General features: G+C 34.4%; 1 protein-coding gene across 8 annotated transcripts in view; it reads right to left on the reverse strand.

Annotated features, from left to right (window-relative positions):
* shep (RNA binding motif single stranded interacting protein alan shepard) overlaps positions 1 to 16,369 on the reverse strand; it is a 124,976-nt gene that overhangs the window by 85,429 nt on the left and 23,178 nt on the right. For 2 of the 8 annotated variants that reach the window (XM_089255013.1, XM_089254996.1), the window contains exon 1: positions 7,945 to 8,422. The exons of 4 other annotated variants lie outside the window; for them this stretch is intronic. In XM_089255013.1, coding sequence (XP_089111139.1) covers positions 7,945 to 7,995 — 51 coding nt within the window. In that variant the 5' untranslated portion in view covers positions 7,996 to 8,422. Of the gene's footprint in view, positions 1 to 7,944; positions 8,423 to 16,369 lie in introns of those variants that run through there. 2 more of the 8 variants (XM_089255021.1, XM_089255005.1) reach the window with 2 other exon arrangements.

The following is a 16,369-nucleotide window of genomic DNA, read 5'->3' on the forward strand; positions in this document are numbered from 1 at the left end:
ATTTTGATTGTACAAGCAGCTTGAAGATTGAATATACATTAATTATGCATGCTTTAACAGTTCATCGCATAAGTATATAGATAAACATAAATAACATATCAACCGTTCACATTTTGATCTCAAATTTTTTTGTACATTAACCCCATGTCTGTTCACAATAGTTGAACAGATTTTTTCTCAAGACATGAATTAACAAAAATTAAAAACAGCCTGTCTCAAAAGTAAATAGGCTTTACTTGAAAAAACTTGCAAAGCAACAGATTGCGATATTTGCATATTTTAACATGGCTGATATGATTTAAGCATTGAAAGAGTACAAATGTACATTTGAAAACTTGTATTGCAAGTGTTTTTCACTATGCTTTGCAACGTTCATTACACCGTGAACAATGTGGCTAAAATCTGGCATTTAGCATCTAAAGGTTTGGTTGTCAAAGATATCGCAAAGATAACAGGGCCCGGCAGATCAAGTATATATAAAATATTACCTAAGTGATAACGTAAGAGTAAAATAGCGAGCTGGAAGACCGAAAGTGACCACCTCTCAAAAGGATAGATTTTGTGTTTAGCATCTTATCAGAAATTGTCTGTGTGTCAAATTTCATGATGCTTATCAATTCATGTACAAAGATGATCAACTGACTTGGGCCAGAATGACATGAGTTGGAGGGATGAATAATTTATTTTTGTTTTTAGGAACAGAAAACAGTTCAATTCTAGATAGACCCGATGGCTGTACTTATTATTATAGTATGACTTTCGATACTAACCTTGCACTTTCTACAACCATCAGTAAAGAGAACAATTTGTCATGGGAATAGGGAGCATTTGGATCCAATGGAACAGTTGATATTGATTTTGCGGGTTGATAGAAGTCCAAAGATTATCAGAACATTATCAAAACCTTTCTACTTCCAATCAAAAGCACAATAGAGGACCACTGTTAATTGTTTCAACAAGTCACGGGGTTCACGATAAAAAATTTAAAATCGAAATGTGCAAAGGTTGATTTGTTATTCAAAAATGAGAGCACTTCATCACCTGAGCTTGACACATTCCAAAAGCGGTTCTTGTGTAAGTCTACTTATACCATGTGGTGTTGAAAGGGAAACTACGTGCTTGTACAAAAGTATTGAAAATGTATGTTTGTTAAGTTAAACAGTTACATGTGTAGCCACCACTATGAAGTTCCACTTGCTAAAAACTGCAATCATACAAAGATGCTCAATATTCCATAATTGTTAGTAAAATGTTAGGAAATGATTTTCCTTGACCACAATGTTAACAGCCTGTAAGTTTTACGATTGCTAAAATTACTAATAATTCTTGCAATCCCCCCCCCCACAGATTTTACATGAAAGCACATTTTGAGCAATTTGAGAGAAAATCCAACAAGGTTTTTTTGAGAAACAATAATTTTAACATGGAATTAGAAAAATTGAATTTTTGAAAACTGTACCTAAACATAAAATAGTCAAAAAATAAATGTACAGCCAAAAGAAATCTCTTATTCATGTGATAAAGTGAACCCTGAAATGAAGAACTTCGTTTATATGAAGCACTTTCAATAATTGAACTATCGAATGAGTTTTTTTTCTCATACATTTCATGTTCCTTAAGTTGTTAGATACAAGGATTGTTTAGAAAGTAACAATGCATGACATATAGGCAGAAAAATAATGTTTTATCACATAAGTTGGCAATGTGACTTTCACCATGATCCTTTAGCCCATAGTTTCCAAAACTTTTTGTTCTATCACTCCCTTCAGATTTTTTTTTCTCATCGCCCCCCCCCTTACTCAAACAAACCCATTATTATAGTATGACTTTCGATACTAACCTTGCACTTTCTACGACCATCAGTAAAGAGAACAATTTGTCATGGGAATAGGGAGCATTTGGATCCAATGGAACAGTTGATATTGATTTTGCGGGTTGATAGAAGTCCAAAGATTATCAGAACATTCTCAAAACCTTTCTACTTCCAATCAAAAGCACAATAGAGGACCACTGTTAATTGTTTCAACAAGTCATGGGGTTCACGATAAAAAATTTAAGATCGAAATGTGCAAAGGTTGATTTGTTATTCAAAAATGAGAGCACCTCATCACCTGAGCTTGACACATTCCAAAAGCGGTTCTTGTGTAAGTCTACTTATACCATGTGGTGTCGAAAGGGAAGCCTCCAAGCTCAGCTAATAGCCCTTACGACGTTAGCCCCCAGATGGCCTCCTTAGAACATATGGGCTCGAGGAGAGAACGATGTAGATCGTTCTCTCTATATGTCGCCATCTGGAGGCTAACGTCGTAAGGGCTATTAGTTGAGCTTGGAGGCTGTCCACGCAGTCACGTTCAGCATTCATGCATATGACTTGCCCGGACAGTGAGAGATTGGTGGTTCGATTCCCCAAATATGAATTTTCTTTCCGAACAACATCTCGATCTCTGCTTGGTTATCCAGGCTTTCGTACACCCATAGTATCCTATGCTAAACCAGTAGCTTCTATTACACCCCCCCCCACCCGGACCTTTCCATCGCCCCAGGAGGGCGATACTGCCACTTTGGTTTAGCCTTTCCCTCATGTTCTTGTTGTTGTAAATGCTAGTCTGGTTTGAGTAGTAAGAGTTTACAATGTTGGTGACAATTCTGTACCAACAACCAGTGATTATTCACATAATTATCTCTATTTATGAGGAGTGAATCAGCATAATGTAATGGTGTGGATTCTCTGTGGGAGGGAGGGCCACTGTTCATGAATCCCTGCAATAATCATCAGCAATAGTGCCATGCACATTCATCAAAAGCCAAGAAGCTCGAAACCTAAATTTCAGTAAAAAATAAAGCACTTCTAGAACGTAATCTTTCTTCTTTTTTTTTTTTCTGGGACAGAGGCTTTTTTTTTACTTCATACCTCCCAGCATCAGAATTATTTCTGTTGCATAAGCCAAACCAGCAGCACCTTGGACAGACTATACAAAACAAACAGGTGGAAATGATGACAAATGATGTCTGCCTTGCTCCTGGCTTGCAGTGAATGCCACCAATTCTCCCTTCTCAAAAAAATTCAAGTGTTAAGTTTTGAACATCCACCATTAAGTCTGGACTTTGTGTCTAGTGACTTTCATGTTTCTTCAATTGAAGAATTAATTTCATAGATGTGTTGTTGTTGTCCCCATTCTCATAGATGTGTTGTTTTTCTCAACACATCTATGAAAACAACACACAGAAAAACAACACATCCATGAGAATGGGGCAATAAAAAAATGAAGTTAAAATGGGGTTTCGATAGCCAGTATCAGATTTCTATGACAGTGGGTACTTAGACCGAATAAATGTTTGAATAATGTAAAAAAATAACAAATGAACTAGTGAATAATTTATAGTAGACATTTGGTCCAACTAGCCATTGCATCATTAGTTTTGGAAAAACTCTCTTAGTTTGCTTTCAAACCAACGTGTATTTTTATTAATTATTTTTTGCTTCTAACATACTACTTGCAAGTCGTGGAACTTCTAGGTTTGGTTTTTTACTACTGCACTTGTATTTAAGAGTTTTCTTTGGAAACCAATGAATTTACCTCAGGACGAGGCTCCCGACAAAATCATTTAATCATTTCCCTTACCAAAGCTTTCAAGTTTTCAAAATTAAAAGGTCATATGTGTGATATCAGCTTTGACAAAGTGATGATCCAAGGCTAATTTCCCGCTACCCCTAGAAAAGCCAGAAATAAATACTATGCAGAATGATGGTCCTGCCCATGGGCGGAAATACTTGCCCCCCCCCCCCCGCGTCAAAAGTGGAGTGGACAGATCTAATGCATATATATAAATTGACATCATCATCATGCCCCCCAGACTTCCAAGTCTATCTCCGCCTATGGTCCTGCCCAATAAAATATGAGACGTATGGTTACCATACATATACTTCGACTTATTCTACTTTTTGGATTTGGAGACATGGCAAATATTTTTCAAGTTTGTTTTTCTCTTTTCAGAATATTTTTCAAACTGTATCGAGAAAAAAAAAATTCTACATATTCCCTTACCATTTTTAATTTTCCTGACTTTCCAGGTGTCATTAGGAACCCCTGTAATGCACACTTGTGAAAATGTACCATTTCTTAATATTCTCACTGATTTTAATGCACTCATATGAACTATCTGTTTTCTAGAGAACCCTTGAAATACACTCTTGTGCAAAAATTAAAAAAACTGGTAGATAATCTGAAAAATCATAATTCACAGTAAACATTTATCACATAGCTGTCAACTTTTGAAAATGAAAATTCTGGAGATTTTCGCGCAAACCCGTATTTTATGCTAAAACCACTCCCTAATAAATACAATAGGGATTTTCCAAACATAAAAGTTAAAGCGTAGGGAATAAAATCCCTACTCAAAAACTGAAGTCAAATTAAAATAGGGATTTTACACACATGGAAGTTACTTCTGGAACGTTTGATGAAAGGAAATTCATCGGAATAAGTATCTTTAAAATTGATTAAAAGAAATTTTGACCATATACGCATCACTATAATCTTCAATTATTATCGAGGACTATTGGCTGCTAAGCCATTTCCCTGCACGATAAGACAAACAACTTTCTTGTTACCATCAGAGGGTTTGTAAAACTTCCTTGAAAAGGGAATTTCTCCATTTACGACGTGTGACGTCATTTCGAAAGCAAAAAAAAAGCTCCACAAGAAATTCCTTAGGGATTGTTTTCATAAGCGGGGATTTTTTTTAATGAAGTAAGGAATTTTTAGGGACAATTAGGGATTTTTGTGATTTTCGTAAAAATTCGGGAGATTTAAGAACTTTTTGGGAGGTCGACCGATGAAGCTAAAATTCGGGAGATTCCCGAAAAATTCGGGAGACTTGGCAGCTATGTCATCAGAACTACTAAACACTTCTTGGGAACCAATGAAAATGCACTATGTAAAAGCGATTTCTTCAAATCAATAACAGTTTCTCACAATGTTGGACACAGGATCCTGTCATAAAAAGAAAATTAGATTTCTTGCTGTGATGTGGCAGAACCATAACTACGAGAGAACCAGCAGGTCTGTCCTCTATCCCAGCTATACAGGGAGAAGGGTACCAAATTCACTATTCCTTTATAACAAATTTATTCCGTTCTTCACAAACAGCGGGTATTACTATTGATGAGGTAGATTTTCGTTTCTAGTCATGATCAATGGGAAAAAAGCCCAGAGAGGTATAAAAGTAGATAAAATATTATCTACTTAAAGTTTCTACAAAATTGGTATTAAAACATCTCATTAATGCTTCTCTCATGAGAAAAGCTTTAATGAGATGCTTTAATACAGCACGGTTCTCAACCAGTCCTTGGGGCTCCATTTGCATTCCAGAGGGTCTCCACAGCCGCTCAAGGAAAATAAAAGAAACAGTAAATTTGCAAAAAACAATTATAAATATTTAAAATAAACAAATCAGTAACTTTGATGAATAAATAAAAAATAGGCCTACGGGGCTCCGCCATAGAAATTATATACCAGAAAGGGCTCAGCGAGTCAAAAGAGGTTGAGAACTGCTGCTTTAATACAGTCGAATCCCGTTATAATGAACTCAGAGAGACCGGAGAAATCACTTTGTTATAAGGGAATTCCAAGTCTCTGCATTTTTCCTATGTAAACTTATTTGAAGGATTAGAAAAGTGTTTGTTAAAACAAGAATTTTACAAAATTATTTGTTAAAAAGGCATTCAACTGTATAACCTTTTCCCTTAAATTTAGAGAAAAAATACCTTTCTTGGTGCTTTTGCAAATAAATGTTAATTTTTCCCCAATGTCAACTTGACAAGAAAATTGAAAAGAATGTGGTAAAAAATTATTCTTAGATTTTTAGCTAGCTAGTGATACGTTAAAATCCTTATTATTGATAATAAAATCACAGATTATATACATGGAAGTATCCATCGATTTTCACCAATCGTGGAAAATTCTTAAGAAACAAATAGCTTAAAAATCAAAATTTGAAGGGGAGGGGGAAATCAATTAAAGGATGCAATATTAAAATATAATTTCTGGTATTGTACTTCTGAAATTCAATGGAATTGAACTGATTCCAACTTAATAAATCCTTGGAATTGTAAAATATAATGATATTAAATGAGAAAACTTACACAAATACACCACCACAACAGGCAAAATGCCCAACGAGGTACAATCAATATGTACACAATTATAATCAATGATCACAATTATAATCAATGATCAAAATTATAATCAATATGAAACTAAATGTTTTAACAAGTGCAAAATCAAGATTCTGGAACGAAAAAAAATAAAACAACTCAAATGGGATCCACTGAATTTTTTTTTTATACCATACATCATGTAAAAGTAAGAAAAAAATACACTGCAGGTATATTTAATATTTAAACATGTACAATTTCAAAGTGTGAAAATACTTTAATAACACCTATACGAAACTATGTTTCTCATACGTATAGGTACTGTTCTAGGGTTAAAAAGCTATCACTTTGAATAGCTTGTATGCTATGTTCCCCTTTAAATACCTTTCTATCCCCCTCTCTGTGATAAGCTGAAACCGGAAGCAAAAAAAAAAAATGTGATTTTTATACTGTGATTCACTGGTCAAAATTTAACAAATATTACTATTAATTGCTTATAAAACATTTGTATGCAAATATCAGACTTCCCTTTTACATATATATATGGTTACATATCAGGATGTTTGCCAAACTACATATTACAATTTTCATCAACCTAATTATTACTACACAACTTTCAGCTATATAATAAATGGTTTTATACTTTCATTGAGCAATAAAATTTACCTAACTTGTATAATAAGCACTTTATGATTATGACTGGTACATTTAACATCAAAGAAAAACATTTACTATTAAAAATTTCACAGCTTGATACATTTGATACATTCACACATTTGATACATTTAAATGTCATTAAACATAATTTGATAGCTTAGTGTGACAACCTCCTTAAATAAGTCAGTTTGCTTCAATTTTTTTGGGAGGAGCAAAAAAACATACACACTAATGCATTTTCTGGTATGAATAAGGTTTTTCAATTTTAGCGATACATGGCACAACGTTCATTAGCAATGATGTGCTTTGTCTGGCTGATAAGAGATCTACTTTCTGTAAACACAAAAAAACTTTTCACAAAAAATTGAAGTACAAGATTTTACACTAGGCTATCCTTATGGGTTTTCATGCATGCAGAAAACTGGACTCAATTCTTTTCTTGTGAAAAATTCCAAATCACGCACAATAACTATTTGAATGCTCTAATAATGTGAAAAGTGACTTATACTAACATAAAAAATTCATAATTTTGCCCAGTAAAGAGCAGTAATTTTGCCAAGAATATAGATTAAAAAAGAATTTTTGAAAAAAAAATTATGGGAACAATTCTTTTTTCAGTGAATTAAAATCTAAATTTTATTACTTATACACACTCTTCTTTGGCTGTAATCCAAACTATATGAAATTGCAACTTTTTAATTGTTTCATACAAATTTACTGACCATAATTCATCATTTTTACAGTTGATCCTTCTTAAAAAAAAAATCTACATTTAGATGTGTTTAATAAAATAACATTTCTCTTTTCATTTCAATCTCACTTTGTGATATTTGTCATATACATCAATTCAAAAATGTTTCTTTAAATCTCCATGAAAGTAGGAGATAGATCCCAGGATACATTAAAACCTATATAACATCCCGAAAAAATATATTTTTTTTTATTCCGAGCAAGATGGGGAATTTACTGATTTCACTGAATGTGCCGGAAATACCATAATATATAACAAAAAGGCTAATGTATATCGACCAACAAGTAGTTACAAATCAAACAGCAAAATAATCTTTCTCCCATCAAAAAAAAGGTTCGGAAAGGAATTTAAAAAAAAATTAGGCTTAGCAGAACCTTACCGTCAAGACATTGGGTGGTTTCCGCACACCATTCTCTAACCTCACATACATGGCAGATGATTACGACGTTGAGTCTATTTACTCTCAGATCTATAAAAACGAAATATTTCGGGTCGAAATAAAACTGGGAGTCACAGCGAGGCTTCAAATAATACACAACACCGATCTACGGGCCGGGTTTGGAAGGTCCAAAGAATGGACCGACCGATAAATGTCACACCGAAAACACTGGACCGATGCATACCGACAACTGTCGGCGAACACACGGCTTCTGATTCTTCGGACATCGTCCCATGACTACAATACCAAATGAAGAACAGTTTCGCACGGGTTTTCTTAAATGACCGAGATCAGTGTGAAAGGAAAAACAACAAAAAAAAGCCTAACTAAATAATAAAACTATCAGTCGAAAATTAAAAAAATACATCAACAAATCGCAACAACGCCGCCCCGACCTAGCTAACAACCATTGTGCGGGGTTGCCGGTTTTTCCGTTCTTCCTTGGCATCGCCCCCCCTCACCATCACCCAGTGGGGGTTAAATAGTGAATGGAGTGGCATTTTTCGTTGTGTGAGGTCGCCAACTTCTAGCGCCACATGACCTACTTAGTTCTTGACTTCAGGGAGAGGAAAAGGATGGTTATATTTTCTTTTCATGCAACTAGTCAGTTTTGCTTCTTTTTTTTTTAAAAAACTAAATTTAAAATCCACGGGATGATTGAAGATTATTTTTCATACGAAAAAAAAATGTGCCATGAAAAAAGGCCGACTCTTGACAAAATAAATATTTTGTGACCAACTACGCCATTCTGCAGTTATTTTACAAAAAATTAAAGTTAAATTCCAACTAATGCACAATGGTACCAAAAAGGAAAAAAAAAAAAAAAAGATTAATTTCCACGAAAAAGCAATGATCGATCCTTAAGATGTTCTTTGGTTTAGTGGTTCTTAACTCGGAGAGGGGCACCCAGTCCGGTACCCTCAATCCCTCCCCCTAGCATGGCTCAACCCAATAGGGGCAGTGGTTCTCAAACTTTTGTCACCCGCGGCTCCCCAGAAAACACACACACAGTTTAATAAATATTTTCATTTATAAAAAAACTACTTCAAAGCATATATAGGCACGCAAATCAATATCTCCTATTCATCGCGACGTCCCTAGGTGCCATGGCGCACTGCAATAGGGTAAAGGGCTCACATCCCCAACTGTAAATTGGGCCTTGTTTGGTTTTACAATGGTTCTCGACCTAGGACCATATGGCTCACTAAGGACCAGGGCATTCTAAAGGAATCAAGGGTGAAAATCAAGGTAAAACTTTCTACTAGTAGAATCTTAATTCCCGCAAGGGGAAACTGAAAACTGACTCCACTGTAGGTTCTCAGAGTTATAGTATTAAAATTACATTTAACTTATAACAGAATAAATTTACTCAAAAGCCAATCTTGCAAGTGGAAGAGGGAGCTGGCCAAGACATGTACGCTACAGAAATGAAACACTTGAAAAAAAAAGGGGGGGGGGGGAAATTCGTGAAAAAGGTTAAGAAACATTAAACTATACTAGGACGTTTCGCGTGATAATGATCAACTCGATACAGAAAACTAACAATGATATTATTAAGCAAGTCATACTATCTAGAAGCCTACAATCAAGCCACACCACTGTATGCATTAAAAAAAAAGAAGGAAAAATCTCCACTTTCTTCTCATAGAGTAAAATTTTAATGCAACACAATTATTTACCTACGGCGAAATCGCTAAATATTTCCTAATAGACTGCCACAAAACTTGATTTTTCCTACTCCCCACAGAATAACTTATTTTTTTGAGATCAGAAGTGGTATAAGGTCGCGATACCAGGCCAAGACTAGTAACCTTCACTTTTTGTTCCGTAACCTCTTCTCTCATCCTGTCCTAAACTGAAAAGCGGGGATAAAAATAAATACATAAAAAATTGTGATACCTCCATCCCTCCCCTCCACAAACAGCTGTTGGTAAGACTATGTAGGTTCCCTCAAAGAAAATTTAATATACGTCAGCACAGGGGGGGGATTGGAACCTGGCAGTTTTTTTCTTTCAACCTCTCTACCTCCCTCCCAGACAAAGTAATGTCTGATGCAAAAAAAAATTGTTCACCATGTTCACAGGAAGAAAGCAAAAAAAAAAAACATATTCCCAAAGCCACCTTAAATGTAAAAGTGGTTCTAGATCACATAAATTATAAAATTCAATCTCTGACACCACATCAGGTTTCTCAGAAAAATCTGCTTGATTCCCCTGAACAAAACTCGACATTTAAAAAATCCAGCAGAAATAAATATTCAAAATCTTAAACCTACAAAATGTTTTTCGAGATTTGTTTTTCATTCACAGAATTTTCCCCAGACTTTAATGAAATATTTGCATATTTTCCTGACTTTTGCAAAATATTTTATATTTTCCCCGACTTTCCAGGTTGCAGGGTACACTGAAGAGAAGCTGAAGATCTCAGAATTTTTGAGAACATGTCACACACTTCTGGCATAATAAAAAATATCGCATTTTGAGGCATCCTAAAGCTCATGATATGATAAGAAAAAAAAAGTATGGCAATATCCCTTATTATTTTTTTTTTAAACTGCCACATTTGCTAAAACTTTTGAAGAATTTTGCTGTGAATTTCATATTTGATGCAAATAAAAATATAGATTAAAAAACACAACACTAGATGAATAAAAAACTTATTTGCATAAATCTTTTGCAAGTTAAAAAGACATAACTTTAAAAAAAAAAGTAATAAAACTTGTAACAAAAGTAAGTTTAGGGTTTTTATATTTTAATAAATTTCTCATGAAAGAAAATTTGAACAGAAATGAATGTATGTGAAATATTCATACAAAATTTGTTCTAGTTTAAAATGAGAAGTTCATTTTCAAAAAGGAGCACTTCCACTTTTTTTCAAAATGCACTTTTTAATGGTTTCTGAATCTTGATGAGTTCAGTAGGAGTATCCAACACAGTTTATTCAAACAGGAATACTTTTAGTCGAAATTAAAATGTAAAGTGGGTTATTTCTTGCAAAAGGGAACACATCCATTCTCTTCAGTATTTTTCATTTAAAAGGGAACATAACAAAGTGATTGCCATATTGGCGTCAATGGTTTTTTTTTTTCAAAATGGCCCATTTTTTCACACACAGCAGCACTTCCAGTCTCATTTTACAGCAGTACCTCTCGATAATGGGCACCCATGGAGCCGAAAATTTTATTTGCTAACTGAGGAATGTCTGTTAATGGATAGTAAAACTGAGTCCTGTGTCGGCATGATTCAAAAAAGTGCCCATTGGTGGAGGTGTCCATTATGGAAGGTTCCACTGAAGAACATGGGTGGAGATATGGGGGGGGGGGGGCCAGCATCAAAGGTCTAGTCGACTGATTGATCTAATGTACATATGAATAGACATCATCATCATGGCCCTCCCAAAGACTTCCAAGTCTATCTCCGCCTATGCTGTAGAATGATTGTGTTTTTAATGTTATTCATGTCAGAGTACCTTACTCACTTAGATGAAACTTTCTGGAACTTTCTGGTGCTCTGGGTGGCGATTTGAATCTTTTTTCATTAAAAATTATGGGGTGGGTGGGTGCCAAAATGGTCACAGGCAACTAAGAAAATTTTTTTTTCTAGTTGCTGCCCTGTCTGCAGTTATGGGGGGGCTACGTGTCCTCCAACCCAAGATGATTAAAAATTACAAATATTTTTTAAATATTTTAAAAATATATATATTAAAAGAAAATGCCTTCATATTTTAGTTACATTTAACAATTTTAGTTATGTTTGACATCTACATTTATTATGAGCATCTGCTTTTTTTGCCTTTTGAGGCCTTTGTATTTGTATAAGCTAACTCAATTAATTTGTTAATTTAAAATGTCATTTGAAGGTTAGTAACTCCAAATTTCTCTGGAAGAGATTACTTGTTCTGAATTCCCAAACCCAGTACTCCTCCAAAGGTCAATTCTGCACATGCCACAACAAGCAAAATACCCAATGAGGTTGGTGAAAAAAGATGGCCATAAAAAATTTGGATATCAAATGCAACAAATATACAGCAACCCAAAATAAGAGCAATTATTGTGAGAGAAAAAAAATGCACACTAAAATAAAATACTGCCCATAAAAAATCATGGTTGTCTTATCTACTAAGTTTGGATAGCTTCTTATTCAACACATTATAAACATCCTATTTTTTTCACACGTGGCAATTGTAGAATTCTTGACTCCCAGAGGTAAGCTATTCCATTTATTCACAGCCCTATTGGAGACTCAACAATAAGGTGTTAAGCGAGAGAGATGACTCGCTCCGATGTATTCTTTTATTTCACAATAAGATTCTCATTTCTTTTTGTATCCTGTGTATGTAATATGGCAAGTGTAAGATAACAGATGAGATGGCATAGGGGGGCCCTCAATTGCTTTTAAATATACCTCCATCCTAATATATCTCCATTCATCTGTCTTAACTAAACCCCAGAACTTTTCTCCAACTCCCAATCCCAACTCGTCTGTAATCACCACAAAATCTGTTAATCACGACAGTACCCAATTGTCCAGGGAAAATATGTAAAAATTTTGTATGTTTTTTTTTTTGACACAAAATAAAGTGTTCCAGCTGGGATGGAAGAGATCTCGGCAATGAGATAAGTCCAGTGACAAAGTTCTGGCATTCATTCATTCAGCCCTATTGGAGAAAAATTGCCTGTGACACCACAACCTAGTTGTTCCTTGCAAATTGATACTGGTGCCCCCTTCTTGAAACATTTGATCGACAGTGTATTAATAACTCATGGTATATCCATCCTATCCATTCCTATGAAAGTTTTAAAAACTTCAAAATTATATCTTCCCCCCCCCCCCAACAAACGTATTCTAACAAAACATAAAAAACATTATTTAGGTTTCATCAGTAATGTTTACCTCTAAGTTGCATACCTGCGCAGCATTACAGGTCAGAAGATGGTTCCAACACACAATTTTTATACGAAATTGGAAACTTACTATATCTGTACAGACTTCACTATATCTCCATGCCATGCATAGGCAGATACAGGGAAAGGGCCTCCCTTCCCTAAAAAATGTGTATTACTAGCATAGGCTGAAGGATGGAGGTCAAAAATCCTCCGTACAGTCTGTATCGGCTTGTGATATCATACCAGTAAAAAACGCACTGCATTGCATACATTGCCAACTAATTTAAGTAAATACAAAAATATTCGAGGGAAACATTTTCCAACAGTACTACTGCTGATGAAAAATAAAAAGACAAAAGCAATGTGATAAACTGCACTTCCCCCACAGCAGGATGTTTTGCATTCTTCTTCAAGGAGTCTTCAGATGACTGAAAATATTATATGGTAAACATTCTCATAACTAGAGTAGATATAGAATGTTGGCGACTTCGTGAAGTGGGCAACTTTGGTTTGACCCACCCAATGTCCGAAATTTGGACTTTCACCAGGCTTTGGCTGGCCCCTGTATGTCAAAACCTTAGACATCCCTATATATGTATCACCAAGATATAGATATTCAGATTCCTTTGATCGTTAGGGTTGCGATAGCTAACCATAACAATTAGGATTAGTTATTGGTAAATTTTAAATGACCATAATTACCACACAAAAAATACACTAACGCAGCTATGACTCCGAATCACAGGGGGGATCAATATATTGGGGCCAGCGAAAGCCTGAATATCGAACATTGGCCGGGTCATCTGGACTGGCCACTTTTGTCAGTATCATGTATACAGGGTGAATCCGACCTATTCTACCAAACGAAAGGGGGGGGGGGTGGATGATAAACAAGCTCAAGTGGATCATGAAACATTCCACCAACTCTGTCCTATCTTAAACCATTTGAGTTATGGCGGATAATTGATTATAGAAAAAAAAAGTGTCAAGTTTGAACAAAATCCAAATTTGTGAAGTTTCTGGAAAACTGACACGCAAACTAAGTACATATTTGAAAAGAAAAGAAAAAATTCTAATAGTCAGACCCGCTTATAATGAAGTCAGAAAAAATAGCGAAACTATTCGTTATAAGCAAACTTTGTTATATCCACACTGATTCTGAAACTCAAGCGAAATGAAGAATAATTTACATACACGATAAACATTGCTCAATATTCTAAGTATTCTTAAACTAAAGATTAAACTAATATACTTGAAAGAAAAAGGTTAAAATTTAATTTAAATCCTAACATAATTCAACAAAAATAGTTGTTAATCACTTTTTTTTTCCATTTATGTGATTGTGTAAGATGAATGTTTTGTAATGTTCATGTAAGATGAAACACTAAAATAATTTTTGCCGAATAATCATGCAAAAAAAAAGAAAAAGATATTTGATGTCTTTTCTTTCTATCAAGGACCGAGCCACTTTTTACATATTTTCGTCTGACTTTTACGAATCACTCAAAAAAAAGTGCTTCCCATCAATTTGAGTTCATTTTTTCTGAATCTTTTCTTGAACCATCCAAGAACTTTCTCTTCAATTCTATTTTGTTCCAAATCGTTGGTAATGAACTATGTTGAATCTAGAATCTTTTTAATACCTTGCTTTTTTTTTTTAAATTAAATTTTTGGCTATCAACCAGCTATATAATATAGCTTCAATTTTCGAAGCAATGGTTAGTGTTTTGCTCTTGGGCATTCTCATACATGATAACTTCACCACAACCAGTATTCAAATCTAACCAAAGGTGAATAAATGTGCACGAAAGGTGTTTTGAAGGTTGCATTCTTGGTAACAAATAGCCTTAATATTTCCATCATAAAAGTTTTTCAGCAAGCAAAATGGGATTTAACTTTAGAGGAGGTATAGGAGACTCTATACCTTCTCTAAGGATTTAACAGAGAAAAGTAAAAAAAAAGTAAAGACAAGAGAATTTTCCCACTTTTACAATATTTAAACACACTCAAATAGATTTTGTCAAGGAAAAAAGCTCATTGTAGGAATGCAAATTTACAGATAAGAAGCTTTAAATAAAATAACAAAGAAATGTGTATTTCAAAACCTGCTTAAAATTTGCTAGAAGCATACTTTGCCAAAATCGTTGTTCGTTATAAGCAATCAAAATAACAGAGATACAATACGAAATCCACAGGACATGGAAAACTTCATTATACATGAAAATCTGAGCTACAAGCACTGAAAGATTGGCAACATTTAAAATGGAATTGTCACCAAATTCTGTAATCGTCAATGCTGAAAACACCCTTCTAGCTACAATTGGTCAAATTTACCAAGAACCTGTCTATTCCATCAGCTTTTAAAAGAGCCTATAATGAACCATATCAGTGTTCTGGTCCAAGAGAAATCCAGCCTTTTGTTTGCGATACCCTCTTCATTTCTTTGGCATTCACCAAAGTAGAGGTTTGACGAACAATCTGGAAATGAAACTATGGTGGATGAAAATGTATGTAAATCCATCATTATCTCAGATATACTCCAAGCTTCCTGCGAGCGCATTCTACTTACAAGTATACAAAAACAGTGAGTCAATCCGCCTTAGCTAGCATAAGCCAATCAGCTTCTTTGATATTTGTTGCTGTTTATCGCATTAGCTCGGTTGATTTTTTTTCTTTTTCTTTCACGCTGAGCTATCACTTGCTTTCTATCATTCTCCACTTCACATGTTTTTTTTACATTGCTACGCATTAACCAAGTTGGTTCTTATTGGACAGATGAATCACTTTTTGTTCTAGGATGGCATATTAAATTTACATAATTAGCATCATTACGCTCAACAAAATCCCTTTGTAACCAGGGTTGGCAAGTTTTTGACTGTTTAAACTGTCACACCAAAAACTTCAAATATTGCTTTTCAATATGAAAATTCTCATTTTAAATATACACATTAATTGCATTTTATGTTCAAAGTGGCTATGTTATACAAAGAATAAATACTTAATAATTGTAAAATAATTTTCTACCCTCTACAGAATTATTTTGGGCAATATATATATATATATATATATATATATATTTTTTTTTTTTTTTTTAAATATACCATTTGAATAAAGCATAGCATAAATGCTGAAGGAAAAATTATTTCTTTAACTGCTCCCCAAAGCAGAATGTGCCAAAATCTGCAACGTACGTCGCAGAACAATTAGCGCTACTGCAGAACAATCTGGAAGAATTTTAAGAAAAAGTGCAAAAAACAATATTACATGTATGGGGATTTTTACCGTAGAACATTTCCAGTCAGAAGAGGGTTTGTCGCAGAACAGTGCTAAACATTCTGCTTTGGGGTAACTGCTTATGATTTATGAGTATAGATATAAACACCAGCTGTACTCTTTTTATAACAGATAGGTGTTTAAAAATTTCTTTTACACCATATATGTAAGCCTGATTTCTGTTATTTAATTATCTAGATCAGTGTT

Source organism: Pholcus phalangioides, unplaced genomic scaffold, assembly GCF_987345545.1.
Source record: "Pholcus phalangioides strain wild (caught in Gottingen) unplaced genomic scaffold, Ppha-v1.0 ptg000004l_1, whole genome shotgun sequence".
In the NCBI taxonomy this organism is placed as follows: Eukaryota; Metazoa; Arthropoda; class Arachnida; order Araneae; family Pholcidae; genus Pholcus; species Pholcus phalangioides.